This window comes from Parus major, chromosome 19, assembly GCF_001522545.3.
Source record: "Parus major isolate Abel chromosome 19, Parus_major1.1, whole genome shotgun sequence".
Classification (NCBI taxonomy): Eukaryota; Metazoa; Chordata; class Aves; order Passeriformes; family Paridae; genus Parus; species Parus major.
The window spans coordinates 2,485,319-2,502,373 of record NC_031787.1 but is presented as its reverse complement, the minus strand read 5'-3'; the positions used below and the strand labels follow the sequence as shown (position 1 = coordinate 2,502,373).

Sequence of the window (17,055 nt, the reverse complement as noted above, 5' to 3'; positions counted from 1 at the left end):
CCAAGGTGCTCTCTTTGTGTCATTAACCTGTTTCCTTCTTTGTCTGGTTCATCACTTTGTGGAGGCAGGATGATCCCCTGTCAGCCTTGCTAAGAGTTACCACAGTGAAATTTTCAGCAGAGGATTTGTCTGTCTGGGGTTGGGTTGGATTTGTTTTGTTTTCCTTGAAGGATGTTTGAAATACGCTCTGAATTCTTTGTTTTTAATTCTGCCTTATTCACAGTTACTGGATATTTTATTTTTTTTTGCCTCACCCTGGGATGTGAGTGGTCCTGGTCACCTCAGCACTTGATGGTATCAGTTGTCAGCACTGTGTTTGTCTCTTCAGCATCCTGTGGTTTTGTCCAACATAGCTTTTATTGTTATGAATAACAATAAAATTGTCTTGCCCTTGGCCACACCTCTTGAGCACTAGAAATCATTGACAAAGTCTGACAAAGAAAGGTATTTTTTCATGAGAGCCTTTGTAATAGAATGAGTCATGTTAAGAAAGATGGGAAAGAAAAAGGAAAAGAAAAAGCTTTACTGAGTTCCATTCAATTTTAGCATATGGGCTGTTTTGAAAAGCAGCCTTCCAGGTGTAGTTTAGGATATATAAATGCTTAACTTACTAATTGTGCCCACAAATCAAAGTGAAGTGGCACTAATTCCACCAGAAAAATTGCTCCCACGTTAAATTAAAAGCTGAAAATTAGTGATTGAGCTAAGAATCTTTTAAAAGCTTGATACTAAAAATAGATATTAGTTCAGAAGGGCTGATGTAAACAGTTATTATGGTGAGAACCATGCAATATTTCACTAGATAGATCCATCTCCTTTCTCTGTCTTCTTGAAAGTAAAATTACAGAACAGGAGCATGAAAATGTCTCATAATTTGTGCTGGTTTAGTTCTCACCATCTCACAATTTAAATTTACTTTTAAAATGCCATCTCCCACCATCTCCTTGCTGGGCAGGGTTTCACAGGAGCACTGAGGTTCCACTGTTGTTCCAGCTCAGGGAGCTGAGACTGCCTCAGCTCTGTGGCTCAGTCATGTGGGCCTGGAAACAGGGTCTGTCCCTAGGGGTTATTGGGTTGCATTCCTTAGAAAATTCTTACATTCTTATAAAAGTGTAGGTGGATTCATTCCTGCTTTACCCACCCAGAGCCTTCAGTTACTTCCAGCTTTTGGCTGATGTAGCAGTCATGCTGCCTGCCAACTGCTTGGAAACCCATGGATGTGATAATGGGGAAAATTATGAGCGAGTGTGGCAGCAAATATGTCATATTGAGGGGGAGGGCAGCAAAACAAAGAGAAAATATTAAAAGAAAATATCTCCAGGAAAAAAAAAATAGTGAAGAGAGCAAACATTTTCCTCAAAAGCAAATTTACCAAAGTTGTCCTTGTTGTCATAGAGGATGTTTTATGGTAAAAGAGGTATAATATAGGATATTATACAATGGATATTGAATTTTCACTAAAAGCTCCCTAGTGAGATATTCCTACCAGCTGCTAGTGTTACACCTTCCAGAGACTTGCACAGTATATGACACCCCGAGCAGAGAATTAATTTGCATTGTATAGAAAAGATGTGTTAATTTTCCTTGTTTGTACTTACTGAACTTATTCTTTCTGGATTCATAATCCAGAAACTGGTTTCTTGTCTGGTCACCAGTCAAATAAATTTCTGGCAGCACCATGCCAAGTTTCCCCCTGAAGTTGAGTTCCAGCTGAATAGGACTCAGCAGAGCTCAGCTGGCACCTCGGGCATTTCTGGCCTCCTGGGAGGGGAGTGGAACAGGCACTGAGCACAAACCAACACCAGATGGGCCACTGGTCACTCATCAGGATCACCTTCTACATTTTTAGAGTTAATTGAAATGGACTTCTTTAATACCTTGACAATCCCTGGATTTACCAAATATTGCCTTTCCTTTTTTCCATTAATGTAATTGATGATGCATGAAGGAATTGCGTTTGCAAACCTTGCGCATTGCAGCATTTGTTTCAGGATGGTTTTTTCCCAGTGGTACTTGTTCTCCCAGGAAGATACTGGTCCAAAGAAATTTAAAATGAGGGTTAAAGAAATTTAAAACGGGGTCCAGTCACACTCCATGACTATTGAAACTGTGATTAACCCTGGAGTCTTCTATAGGTGTCGTGTTCTTTTATCCATAGCAGCGAGTTCATTTGCAGAGCTCGCTCCTGGAACTGCAGCTCAGCTTGGCATTAGAGTATTTTTCCAAGTCAGGAATGACACATGGGTGATAATCTTAGAAATAACGAGTGTAAACCAGAGATTCTGTAAGACACACAGAGATTCATTCTCCAGTGTAGTTGTGATCCTTTTCCAAATCATGGCGAGTTAAACACTGGGATATTCCAGTATTTCAGCTATTTTCTTAAACTAATTTGTCCCTTTTTGATGGCCCCCCCAGCCACTCTGAAACAGTTGCTCTTTGTCTAAATTGACATTTATAACAGCAAAAGTCAGGAGCTTTTCTAAATACTGCAAACAACATTGAAATGGCAAATAATTCTGTCTGATAGCATTTACAATGGTGTGAGAGGCTTCCCTACATCCTGTGATGTCCCTTCACTGTGGGATGAAGGCTGCTCATCACTGCAGGTGTTTATTTGTGGCCTTCTGGTTGTTCAGCTCTCATCCTAGTCCTCAATATACAGTCGTAAATCACAGTCAATGATGATTTTTCTTTGCATTTACTTTGTGATGCAAAAGCCTTTTGAAATGTTACTGACATCTGGAAAAAACAATGGATCAGTCCATGGCTCCATACTCTGGCAGAGTTATTCAAGTGCTGATGGGCATGGTGTGGCATTGGAGAGGAAATATTTATGGTCCCTGAGCTGTTCTCAGACCACTGGTGCTTGAATGATGGTGAGACTCTCTCTAAAGCTTGTTGGACATATGAAACTGTGGGAGATGAGGGTATTCTGGATGTCCTGAGCTCATCTTCAAAATGCGTCTGGCTCGCTTGTGGATCTTATTATGTGGTGTTTGCTGGTTGTCTGGGAAGCCTGTTGTATTTTAAAATAAATAAATGTCTTTATTTATAGATCTATCTAGACATATAAATCAATAGATAGATTTTTATATCTATATCTGTGTTGTAGTTTAGGTGCCAGGCTCTCTGAGGAGAATAGGTTGAGTTACCTGGTGTGCTTTAACACAGGAGAAAGCAGCTTGACAGCTGCTGAGGGGCTGAACCCTTATTTTCTGCCAAAGGTAGATCTTGGTGTCTGGTGGCTCAGACTCCTCCCTGACCCTCACAGTGCTGTTTATCAGACTAGGAAGTGCTTCAGCATTTTATTCCCTGTCTCTGGCAGCTGGTGGTGATTGATTGTGTCCGAGCACACGGATTCTGTGTGAGTTTAATGATGGGTAATAAACGAGGATCAGCTCAGGGCTCAGGGTAAGTGAGAGCAAATGGTTCCTTCCTTGCCTTGTGGAGGATTTGTGATTCATAATGAAACCAGACAGCGAGTGCATTTACACACAAACCACACTTTGGGCCAGCATGTCTGGTGCAGACCAGCTAGCCCTGGCCCCTGCTGCACTCACATGGTCTCACATACACCCTCCACTTCCTTCTCACAGCACAAGTCTCAAAAAATAGTATTTTTAATTTTCAAAAAATATTATTTTTAATTTGCTTGTCCTCAAAAATAAGGGGGGGGGGGGGGGGTAATGGAAAATCACATAACATAAAGAATTTCCTGAAAAGGATGTGGGGTATATTTTTTTCTGAGTTTTTTCCTCACAATGCAGAAACAATCAGTAGGGGCCAGTTTGCTGGAAAGCATTCCAAGAAACTTATCAGGGAAGAGTGGAAAGCCTGTGGAAACGAATGTCACGAGGAATATTGTCAGGACCTGAGCTTAAAAGATCAGATCTCTTATGTGGATATCACATTATTATTCTTGGGAGAGCTGAAGCCAGCCTCTGAGTAATCCAGCTGCCTGTGCAGGAATTCTGTGTACTTTCCTCGGAAGGACCTGATTGCTGTCCCTGTCACAGACAGGATGCAGGACTACACGGTTTTCTGGTCTCTTGTCATTGTTCTTGTGTTCTTATGAAGTGGTCTCCTGAGGTTACATGAAAGATATTTTACTGGGGGACTTGTTTATTCACTGGCAATGCCTTAGGCAGAAAGATGGACACTGCTGTTAGGGAGAAACTGTGAGATTCCACAGCAAGATGATTTTTTATTTCTCTTTCTGTGTTGGTGCTTTGAACTGAGACCCAGTCAGCACTACAGAAATTTCCCCTCTAGAGTTAATGTGGTTTTGGGCCAGTCCCTAATGGGTGGTAGCTGAGAGGTGTCATTGCACAAAACACTTTGCATTTTACAGGCAACTCAGAAAAAAGCAGGTAATTGAGCAGGACAAAATCCTGAAATTCCCTCTGTGACCAGCAGACAGCTCTTCAGAGGTGAGGATTGGCTGGGCAGTGTTACTAAATGTGTTTCCTCTGCAAATAAAGGTGAAGCTATCAATAGTGCTCACAGCCCTGAGAGGAGGGAAATCTTTGAGGAAAATGAGACAATTCTGGGTTGTTGGATTAGCATCAAACCAAAGCAATTACCCTCAATGGATTTTACATCCCTATCTTCTGTGGATTTTAGCATATTCCCATTCCACAGTTATTTCTATTACTAAAAAAGTGAATTAGCATAAAGCTGCAGATGGCAGGATTTTAAGAGCAGTACCCCTTACTGGCACTGACTGCATCTTAGAGCAAGTGAATAAAAATCAGATATTTTAGATGTCTTCTTGAAGTTTTCGTGATGAGAAATAATATCTTTTCATCCTTTAGAATTCAGTTTAATTTGACAAATGTTTGCCTTCCTCCAGATATCTACAGGCAGGCAGTGTGAGACCAGGGTGAAATCAATGTGTTTAAAAATTCAGAAAGAGGTAAACTGACCCCTGTGAAGGAAGTTAGCTGTAATACAGAGATGAATCTGTATTTTTTTCCTTCAGACTGATAATTTCCTTGTTGAGTTTTACTGATTTTAAAAGATGGCATTTTACTGATCCACTAAAAGCACTCTTGAAGACATTTTGGTTTGAGTTGGAAAGGGAATGGTTTTGTGCAAGATGGTGTGGAAGGAGTTTGCTACCAAACTCTGAGACCCTGTTATCTGCACATGCACAAACACACACCATGAATGTGATTCCCTGTCCGGACATGAGTGCTTTGCTCCTGTGCCTTGGTGATAACACTGAAACAAGATCTGGGGTGCCCTGGGTGTCTCTCACTCACCCCAGAGCATTTCCTGCCCATTTGCCTGTGCTTACGTGCTTTCCTGAGCAATTTCTGGAGCACATAACCTGCAGAAATGTCTTCAGTTTTAACTCTAAGTAGGACAACTTTGGTGGATGCCAATGATAGATGTTAAAATTGAGAGCAAAGTCTCATTTCATCCCTGTGCCCTACCAGATTAGATGCTGTCCCGTGGCTGTCGGTGCTGTGGTAGTTGACAGCGAATTCCATCATTTAAATGCAGCTATGACCATTTTCCCTTCCAAAGAGGGATGTGTTTTGCCAAGCCCAGTGTAGCTGGTACAACAGCCCCCTAAAGAACTGTAAAAATAATTAAAAATAAATCAATCAGTCCCACTGCCAACCTGGGGAGAATGTCAGCAAAGAGCTGTGTCCCCCTCCCCATTCCCAAAGCAGAGCCGTGTGGATTTCAAGGCTTTGATGGAGCTTTTCCTCTCTACTCTCAGCATTCTCTTGGCTCCCAGCAGTGTAGCCATCAGGACTGGTAGCTCCAAAATCCCCCAGGGCTTGTGGCCCTGGTGGAAGACAATGGCTGAGGGTCTCTCTGCTGCCAAAAGCAGCATCCTTGCTCCAGCCTTCCCCGAATCCCTGGCTCCGTGATGGACCAGCGAGCGAGCGGTCACAGGGAGCAAATGTTTGGTTACTGCAGAGTTTCTCTTTGTAAATGCAACCAGCAGATATTGAGAGCTGTGTGTAGATTTCAGCAAAGCATTCCTACTGCAGAATAGTAGTTTATTTAGGATTTTCATTTTAAAAACAAACCCAAACAAACCTTAAGTCTGAAAGCTGTGGGATGAGGATGTATCAGATGATCTCCCTCAGTAAATTGTGACAAATACATATGGAGCTCTTGATTCCACTCTAAAGAGAAGGGGAAGCACTTCCTATTGCCTTGTTTTTATTTTCTTTTTTCTTAGGAAACTTCTGTTGTTGGTAAATAACATGTAGCAAGGAATTTATTAGTAATACCCAGTACAAATGTTTCCTCTCTATCCTGTTCTCTATTGCTGCAGGAAGTAGGTTTTGAGATTGAGACAGAATAATTCCTATTGCATCCTAATTAATTATTTAAAATTAAAATATTAGTTGGGGAAGGATGCAGGATTGGTAGTGCTGTTGTGAAGAAGGAAGGCAAAGCTCATTTTAGGATGAAAACAATCTTCCCTCTCTATCTCAAATTAGGATCCAGGAACATTATTTCTCTTCATACCAGATACAAATGAAGCATCATTCCATTATGTGAATAACAGATTTAAAGTATTTTATTGCTAGTTAAATCTAATTCATGGTGCTCAATGCAGATTTCAAGGATCAAGGGATTTAGATTATCCTGCATTACCAGCTTTAGGCTGTCATTTCTTGGTGTGTTTAAGTGCCTGCTGTGCTTGAAAAGGCTTTGAGGACAAAGGTGCACATCCCTGTCCCTGCACCAAGGGACCCAGTGGAGTTCCAGCCACCAGCTCATGCTGCCTCTTTTGGATCAGGGAACTTGCCAGAAAGGAGACAAGATTAGTTTCAGACCTCAGCAGGCCCCAGATTTTGCTCTCCAGATGGTCACACAAGCCCTGTACTGGCACAAGGGAAAGTCTGACCAGTTCCTTGAGGAGATCTCACCTTTGCTTCCGAAGGCTTCTGCAGATGTGGCTCTGTGTGTGTGTCTGCAGTCATAATTGCAATGGGAAAAGAAGGAGCTCTTCAAGAAGAGGAAGGGAAAAGGACAAAATAGAACTCCTTTGGGGCTTTTTGGTTATTTAAATGCTTTTTAAAGACACCTTTCTCTGGCTGTGAGCCCTGGGTATAGGTGTTTCATCCTCCTGGCAAATAGGAGCAGCCTCTGCCCAGCTGGAGGGTTATTTGTGACTGTGGCTCTCAGAGGGATGGCAAGTGGGCAGAACATCCTGGACAACTGCATGGGAAGGGAAAAGCAGAACTGCTATTTGTTGAGAAGCAGAGTTTCATGATTGCTAGGAGTGATTGCTGCCTGTGTGTAACAGCAGCCAAGACTGGGTTAGGTATATTTTAGTCATGTTGTAGCTGTGTCACTCAGAATGCTGCAGTGCTGCACAGCTATTGACCAGTCTCTGCACCTCTGGGATCTCATGTCTAATTCAGGATTGACCAGGATGGATACAAATCCATCCTAATTGGCTAACTAAGTTAATGAACTTTCCCTGCAACTGATTGCACAATGGTGAAGCGAGCCTGTCACGCACTGTGTGAGCACCGCAGCCAGGCAGGGCTGACAAGTCCTGCTCCACAGGACAACCAGAAACTTCTCAAACACTTAGACCTGCTTAAGTCAAATGGAGGAAAAACTTTTTACAAAAGTAAATTGCTGGACATCCAGAGAGATAAAACAGTAGAATTCTGTCTTTTCCACTGTACACTTAGGTAAAAAAATTTGAAGTACAACAGAATGGAATTGAACCTCAGATGTATAAAAGGGTTGTGAGTTGATAACTGTGAGTAACAATCTCCTTATGTCTTCAGCATTAAAGAAGTTATGAAAGGCTGAATCTTTTAAGTGCAGCTTCAATGGACATAATATAGGAAATCAGTAAAAAAGCAGTTAAAAATTTGAGTGCTGGGTTTCTGGATATTATTATCTTATTTTCAGTTTCCAAGGAGTGGATTTCCCAGCAATTCCCACTGAAGCAATTATTCTTGTTAGTTAAGGTGAACAAAGCAAGCTTCAGGATATCCTTTGCTGGGAATATAGGGGCTAACCCTTGGAAGAATCTGATTTCTGCAGTGAGGAAAAGGGGAGGGATTATCAGTATTGGACTCTTCCAAGCACTGCATCTTGTTATTATTGAGTGAATTATGAACGTGCCAGGCAAGCTGTGTTCAAGCCTTGTCTGGCTTCATAAGTGGAGTTTTTGTAAGCAGGTTCTGACCCTGTCTCAGCAAATGGAACTGAGTGGTATTGTACAGCAGCCTCCTTCTCCCTATAAATGTGTGTGTCAGCTGTGTGTGCACAAACTCATCCTAAACATGTTGTTTACATTTTGTAGCAGTTTGTGCTAAGACAAAACTGGCGCCTCATGGTGCAATGTGCTCCCTATGGAGAAGACAAGATTGGAGCTTGAATTCTGATGAGTGGCATCTGCAGTGAGGGAAACACGAGCTAGAGTGTCCTGTGAAACAGAAACACACACTGGAAAACACAGAGTGTGTGATTAGTTAGGGCTGCACCTTCAAAACACTTGTTCTCCTCTCTTTCTAACTTTTGACCCATTTCCACCTTATCACCCAGCACTGAGTGCCACCTCCAGTTGATACTTGAACATCTACAGGGGTGGGGATTCCTCCACCTCCCTGAGAAGCCCCTCCAATGCCTGACCACCCTTTCCATGAAGAAATTCCTCCTGAAGTCCAGCCTGAGTCTTCCCTGGCACAACTTGGGGCTGTTTCTTCATGTCCTGTCCCTGTTCCCTGGGAGCAGAGTCTGACCACCACTGGCTGCTCCCTCCTGTCAGGGAGTTGTGGAGAGCCAGAAGGACACAAAGACACAATGAGGCATTTATAAAATTCCTCATTTTGTCCTTTGATGTGTTCTGGGAGAACATTTCAGACCACATCCAGCCCAAACCTTACTCCATATACCTTACTCCAATTGATTTGGTGGATTCTCACACTCTTTATTTTGTGTTTTTTTTAATGCTCCTGTGTTCAACACAGTCAGTGTGTGACAGCTTTGTATGACATATGGAACTGATGGTGTTTCAAAGCTCCTCACACTTGTCAGAAACTTCTCATCTGCATGAGAGTCTGGAACCCGGTGATCTTGTGTTTTGCACCCGGCAAAACTCAGTAACACGATCCATCTGTTGGCTGTTGAATTAGCAATGAGGTAAAACAAAGCTCGTGTGCAGAGTGATGTAACAGAGTACCTACAGTAAGGTTTTCAGGGTGATATTTTCTAAAATCAATTGTATTGTATTAATTCATCCTTCTTCAAAGGATGGATGTTTTAAGTCACGTTGCTGAGGTTCCTGGGGCCTTGGACTGCCTCACCACTGGGTATCAATTTTACCTTGGTCATATCATGCAGTCAGGAAGGTTGAAGACCTCTAAAATCATCAGCTCCAACCATTAATCCAGCACTGCCAACTCCATCACTAATCTGTGCCCCTCAATGCCACAACCACAGTGTTTCTGAAAACTTCCAGGGATCTTCTTCCAGTCACCATCACCACATTGTGCCTGAACTGTGGCACAGTTCATGTTCAATGGCTAAGTAGCATGAAAGGATCTTTGTTCTTTCTTGGCTTGAATGGTTCTGTAGGGAAAAAAATTCAGTTTAAATTGTGGTTGCAGCCCTTCAGAAATCCCTCCAGAATTCTATAAACAGAACATTGGTGAAGCTGGAAGACCTCTGTGGGTTCCAGATGTCTGTAGTTCATCATGGGCAGGTCGCTTTCCTGTGTCTTAATTTCCTTAGCCCTAAAGTAGAAATTAATGTTTAACTTTCTTTCTAAATTGTCCTATGCCTCACCATGATTAAATGTGCTGAGTGGTATTATTATAGCATAAAACTATAGAGAAAATGAAAATTAGAAGATGGGAGCATTGCAAAAACATGTCTTTGCAATAGAGGAGATGGTTGGGCTGTTGGGGAGTCTATTCACCATTGCAGGTAGATGGTAATTGGTGTCACAAGCAGCTTGAGAAACACGTGCACTCATGACTGAAAGTCCCTGGGGTAGAAGTGGCTCGACCAAATCCCAGGGTTGTACTTGTACACACCCATAAATTATCCCATCCAGGGCAAGCTGCCTGTTTAGATGTTCTCATTGTTTGGAAATTTGTTGTTGGGAAGATGTTATCAACCTCTCAGCACACAGTTCTCAGCAGTGTCTCAGTGGATGCCAGTCCCTTGAGGCAGAGGCTGTCTGGGTTTGCCTTGCACAGGTCCAAGCACACTGTCAGCACTCAATTAGATGTGTACACACCATTTGTGCTGACTCAAAGCTCAAAGATACCCACTAGGGTTTTTTTGGTTGAGCATCCTTGTGTAGAAAAAGCTATTTTCCACCTGACTCTGAACCTTTCTAGCATTATTCCTGATAGGGAAAAATAAGCCCCACGTGCTTAAAGTCAAAACCAAAAGACTTTTTCTCAGAGGTGCCCGTGATCTGCTCAGCCTTCCAGGAACTGAGGAACAGCAGCCTCTGTGTGTGCCCCTGTCACTGCCTCTCTTCCTTCTTGACTCCACTCTGTTGGATGACCTGCTAGCAGGAGAAGCCCCTCTCTGGGTTGATAAATCTACTAAACAAAAATCCACTAAAGAAAAGAGCAAGTGAGATGGAGGCAAGTGTCTTTGGAATCACGGGGTGGAGAGCTGTCATGTCAGAGCCTTTCAGGGAACAGCTGTGGAGTCAAGCTGGTAAATTTTTGTTTGGAGAGAAAGAAGAGAAAAATAAGAGTGATGGCATCTAGTTCCAGGAGGCAGGAGCTTTTTTGTGACTGTTTAATATAAAGTCTACAGTTCCTTCCTCTTCTCTCATCTCCTTTGCTCCCACTGTTGGGAGATTTACTTTTCCCCTGGGTACACAGGCAGCTCTAGAGAAGGGAAAGTGTGGTCTGAATAGAAGCTCCCTGGCCATAATCCTGAAACAGGCCTGAAACTGCAGTACATGCAGCAGCAATAGAGGCTTGGGAGGATGATTTCCTTGTCTGGTGGGTGTTTGGGTGGGACATGTATGACTTTTTATGCTGCACATTGTTGTAATTCCAGCCACACACAGAAAAAGCTGGGCAGTGCTGGCTGGGAAAGTGCTCGTGCACCTGTACAGGGTGGGACAGGCATCCAGAGGCAGAAATAGACACCAAGCCATCCTGTTTGGGCAATTACACTTTTCCTGCCTTCTCACTACAGTCGGCATTTCAGTGGCTAAGCCACAAAGGGAGGAATAAAGACAAATGGCTTCTCCTTTTGCAAATACCTGTACTTAAAAGAACCTCCCTCCTTGGTGGCATTCACTATGTGTCTGTTTATTCATCCTTTGCTCACATGATAATTTACTCCTGCAGAAATATATCTCAGCTCCACCCTGTGCCGGGACTGAGCCACTTTTGCTGGCGCTGCTGGAGATCATTTACCAGGAGAAATTAGCTGTACACATCCATAATAGGACTGCCAGAGTTGTACCTGCCCACAGCTGCTCCTGATGCCATCACCGCCTTCACAGCAGCTCATCTTAAATCCCAGTAGGTTTCTAACTCTGCCCTGACTTGCACTCTACATCTCTTCAAGAGCTGGTAATATTCTGAGATGTCTCTAAGTGAAAATTGGAAGAGGAGCTGTTGATTGGGAAGAAGAAAGTGCAATGCCAACCTCTGTCCCACTGCAGCTCTAATAGAAAAGATTTGTGGCTGTGGCTGGGCTGAAGCAGCCGCTGCTGTGGTGTCATTTCAGTTTTATTAATTTGGGAGTGGGTGAGTGCAAGGAGCAGAAAATGCTGTGGAAGAAGGGAGAGAAGCCAGTGAAGAAGAGGCTGGCACAAGTTCCAGGCTCCTTTACTGGAATGCAACCCTCTGCCTTATGCTCAGCCCTCTTGCCTACAAATGAAAGATGTTTCTGCTGCCCCTCTCTCCACCTGAATGTGCTGCAGTTTTGTGTCTTCTGGATGAGGCCTCTCCTTTGTGGTGTTTAGTTAGCACAGCACCTCAGCTCCAGTTCTAGAGTAGCTCAGGTTTCCATCCTACCTGGGAATGTGCCCTACTTTAGTTCACCTCTGTTCTGCCAGCCCAGGCTGGGGCTCAGAAGTCTCGGCTGTCACTGGCAGGAATAATTGCAAAAATTGATTCATGGGGAAATGCCTTTAACAGGCAAATCCTTTTGACAGACCACACAGTCATCATACTCTGCATTTATTTGAGTCAATCAATGCTCTGATGCATATTTGGGTCATAAATACTCTGATATAAATTGCATTTATTCTTGTGACAGCTGTGTTCCATTACCTGTTATTTATTTGGCTCTGTTGTCCTTTCATTTTACACCTTGTGGAGCTGTCAAGTCAGCTGCTTACCACTGACAAAGCTCACAGCTCAGAGTCTTCCAAAAATAAACCCTCCAAAGGGATTTGAGCAGCAGAAGGATGTATGTTGTTGGAAAGTCATTGGACAGTCTTTTTTTTGGTTTGCTTTATTTGATAGAGGAGTTCTGTGCATTTTGCCCAAATTCCAGAATTAGACTTTTCATTTATGATCCAGAGGTTGCTGAAGCTAATAATCCCACTGATTAATGGGAGTTCTGGATCACACCCTGCATGTCTCAAAGTTGAATTAACCATGTTATTTGATATTGGAAATGGTGGGATGCTGACTTTGATGTTTCTAATTTTCCTTTGGAAGCTTTTCCAGTTTTGTGTCTTTTTACATCGTAAAAATGGCAGAATATGGGATTCTGAGATGAATGAATTGTAGTGTCCTTCCAAGAGAAAGATCAAATTGCAGTGGTCACACTGGTCTGGACGAGTCACAATCATTTTCTCCTTCTCATTCCCAATGAACAGCCACGTATCCTTCGTGCCAGGTTGTTGCACCAGCTTTGCAAGGTGCCAAGCCCTTGGTGTTAATTCAGGAAAGCACTTAATCATGGAATTGATGACTCTAAAGTGCCTAAAATAAGCATGTGCTTAAGTGCCTTGTTGGAGTGGGGCCAGTGCAGATGTGCCATTGCCAAGCAAAGATTTGTGAACCACTTCTGGTCTCATTTCTCTGTAAAACAGAGATGAAAACACTGCTCTTAGTTTTCTTCCTAGGTTTTGTTTGCACAAGGATTTTGGGATAGATGCAGGGGCTGAGTTTTGTCAGTAGGGTTTATGTGTGAGCTAAACAGCAAAACTGTTCATAGCATTACTACTGAAGTATTTGTGATGTGTTGCATGTGCTGCATTTAAGGGCTTAACATTTCTCTATTATCTTGATTTATTTTAGTCTAAATGTAAAAAGAGTAATCCTGTAATTTAGTTAAAATATCACACTGCAAAATACACATTCACATGGGTCACAAAACACAGATGCAAATGGATATGTATTATTTATAAAGTAGCTTTGATATCTTAATATACTAAAAAAAAAAGACATTTAGTCATAGTTCAGCATTTTGCACACTTTTGAACTAGCATATATCATCATCCATGAAAAATTCATTATTTGGGTCTTAACCATTTTAATTTTATATGCATATTCCACCTGAAAGGCAGTATGTCCTCTGCTCTTGTATTTTTGGGTTTTTTTACCTATTCTATCCCTCCACCCCATTTTATACAATGAAAAATAGACATTTAGGGTTAGGCTATGCCAAAATCCCTCCAACAATGCCCTCCCTGATAACAAATGAGTGTCAGGACTGTGTGACTAAAGAGAGACCTCTCAGTATTCTGGTGTCCCACCTAAATCCTTCTGGATTTGCTGAATCCAGGACAGCCAGTTACAGTCAGAGTTCATAGTACACACCAATAAAATCCATGTGATTGCCTTTATCCAATCCTCTAATATGGACAGACAAAAGCCAGGTATAAATCAGCTTAAAACATGGCAATTTCTGCCAAAATCCAAATGAAACAGGAACATGGTGTGAATGCTCCATTTTGGGTGCTCTCAGTGGGTTCACATGCCAGATGTGAACTCTAAATTGAGGTAATTTTGCAGAAGTTACTCTGTCAAGAGCCTCATTCCTACATGACAGAAGGTCTTAGGTTAATGCTTTGGGGGTTTTGGAAGGAACAAAGGGTGAACTTGAAGTCTTTCAGATGAGGACAATCCTGGCCTCTGTAAGGTTAAAACTCTGTTCTAGTGAAGCTGTTGCTCAGTTCCAGGTTTAAACACAAGTTTAATGATGGTGAAAGGACCTAGGGAGGAGACAGGGCTGGTGTCATTAGGATGATGGTGGTGTTTACTGGTTTTCCTCACTGTTTCATAATTTCTGTAAAATAGGAAGGATAAAAGAACCTCAGCTTCTGTGGCCCATTTCTCTCAGGTCTCTGCTGCAAGAGCCAACAATGAGCAGTGAGCCCTTGGCTTATTTTCTGTTTACCTGGAACTCCTTCCAACCTCCACTTCACCTTCTCAGTAACATTTGAGCAGAAGCTCTTAATTTATTCTGTCCTGGTTTTGCCCATCCCCAGATCTGAGCTCAGCTGACTGTGAGGGGCTGGTGCTTTCAAGTAATATGAGTTCACTGGTCTGAAGTTTCTCTGGGAATGAAAAATCTGTTTGATTAAGGAAGCACTGACTTCAGAAAGCATATCGGCCTGCACAGCTCTGCAAGGCAGGGCTGCAGAGTGTCTAATTATTTGGAACTGTTCTCTGGAGGCTTTGGCTTGCAGAAAATTAGTCTTCCTGTTCTTGGTCTGATGTTTATTAAAGGTCTTTCCTTTTTCTCTCCTTTGCAGTTTTTATCTGTAGCTTCATGGTCGCAGCACCGATCTTTGGTTACCTTGGTGACCGGTTCAACAGAAAGATCATTCTCAGCTGTGGGATCTTCTTTTGGTCAGCTGTCACTTTTTCAAGCTCCTTCATCACTGAACAGGTAAGATCTTTGCAGGGTGTCCTGAAAAGATGGACAGTACATTCCTAAATAATTCCCCATCCCAGTGTCCTCGTAAGGGGAACATATCCCTCCTGTGTGTATTTAACATTTAGCATGTTGTATTCTCTGACCTTTTGTGGGAGAAGTGTGCTCTGTGTAACTGTGTTTGCTTAACTGGGAAAGCTGTCACCCTTTGATCGTGCATATTCATAAAAAGTAACAGATGAAACATATCTAAGCAAGAGTTTCTGTTGACATAAGGGCTTTGTTTTGAGGGAGAGCCTAAAGAAGCTTTAAAAGGGCTTTACAAAAGTCTTGGGAAAATAAATCCATGGCTGCACAGTGGTTCTCTTGTCTTCTGATATGTAACTGAAGCCATTGGATTTTGTTGGGAAGTCTGCTTATGGTATGTGGAATAACAAAGTGCATCCAGCAGTGGTTTTACAGATGCACTTTGGTTTCTGTCCACCAGGGCAGAGAAGGTGGATGATAACAGGGAGATCAGTTTCACCTCCTTTAGCACTTGTCAATGGATTTGTCTGGGGAAGCTGGTGATGGAGTTGTCAGGCTCACTTAATTTTGTCAAGCTCTGTGTCCCTCTTCTGCACACAGGACATCTGCAGTGCCCCATTCTAAGGACTCCTCACTTCATCATTTTCTTGTCTGTCAGAGGCATTTGGAGGAAACAATGATCTGGCAGTTTCTGGGGGGAAATATCCTCTTGTTTAAGTCATATTATAGCAGAGATTTAATTGCTGCAGGTGGCAACATTCCTGGAGAGACAAATCACAGCTCCTGGCATCATCAGGCTGATTTCCCATGGGGAGGCAGGGACATTCCTCATCCTTTCTGTCCAGCTGCGTTCCAGAGATTGCAGCACTGTGGTCACACCTAAAGAATGACAACCAGGGACTAAGCCTCTCCACCCTTCTCCATCCTGCCCACCCACATGCTCTTCAGTTTTTAAAAAAAGACAGTTTCCACTTAAAGCAGGCAGTGGCACTCGTGTCTGCCTTTCACCAGGATTGGTTGTTGCTGCATTTCTAAAGCAAAGTGCATATGGCCAAATGTGGAAACCTTTAACTCAGTAAATTGTTCTGGGTAACACTAAATAGGTAAATAATAGGTTCTCACAATGAAAATGAAAATCAGGACAAAATCTGGGGGTAGTTCCAGTGCATACAGGAGGTGATAGAAAACAGCAATGCATAAATTCCAGACATAGAAAATAGAAACAGGACAACTCATGCTTAAAAGTTTGCTTACTGTTCATGAGATCTTTAATTTTTGGAACAAATCATAAAAAGAAACCAATTAAATACTGCAAAAGGAGTCATACTATAAATACACCTGTTTCCATGGATAAAAATAGATAATGATAAATTTAACTAAAGAAAATAATCAGAAGTAGGAAGACTGAGATAATATTGATAAGCTAACTTTTTAATGTGGTTTGATAATTTATGTTAGTACAGAATTTTTCTATAGAAAGATAAGACATGAGGCCTCCTCTGCTTTGGTACTTGCTCATTTCTGCTCTGTTACACTGTTTAGCACTTCCTAAAATAAAAGTTCCATTAAGAAATCATTAACAAACTTGCTAAATAATCTAAAATTAGTAAAGTTGGTACATATTTAGACATAATCTCTAGATTAACTCCATTTATAGAAGCATCAGTAAATAATGTAACAAAGGCTTCTGCTCCACCAGGCTGGGAGACCAGTGAGCAGCCAGGGCAGGTTGTGGTGACATTCTGAATTCTCCCATTCATGGTAAATATTTCTGTTCAGATTTTGATATAGCTAACATAATAAAACCTTTTTGCTCCCACTGCAATTTACCTCTGGATAGGTATTTCTCCTAGTGTTGTTTTCTTTTCCTTTTATTTTGATTTATTTCTGGAAGAGGAAGCAAATAGTCCATGGTGGAGTTCCAGTTAGTCTGCAGTGCTTGCTTAAGTCCTGTCTTTCAGGCTTGCCAGATGTATTTTTATTTCCAAAGCTTGTCTTTCAAGGAGTTTCTAAAAGAGAAGCAACAAATATCAAATTGTATGCAGTATGGAACAAATGGTTAGCTAGGTTAATTTTAAAAAGCATAAACATAATCCAGCCACCCCCTACACATGATGATTCACTACAGGAAAAAAAAAGCCAAAAAACCTTCAGTCTTAAGTGCTCCAGCAGAAGTTGTAATATAAAACATACAGCTCCTGTGCCTGTGGT

At 42.1% G+C, this 17,055-nt stretch overlaps 1 protein-coding gene across 3 annotated transcripts in view; it reads left to right on the top strand.

Moving 5' to 3' along the window:
• Positions 1 to 17,055, top strand: part of SPNS2 (sphingolipid transporter 2) — a 116,978-nt gene that overhangs the window by 41,438 nt on the left and 58,485 nt on the right. For all 3 annotated transcript variants that reach the window (XM_015646810.2, XM_015646809.2, XM_019008653.1), the window contains exon 3: positions 14,696 to 14,832. In XM_015646810.2, the coding sequence (XP_015502296.1) occupies positions 14,696 to 14,832 (137 nt within the window). The remainder of the gene's footprint in view (positions 1 to 14,695; positions 14,833 to 17,055) is intronic.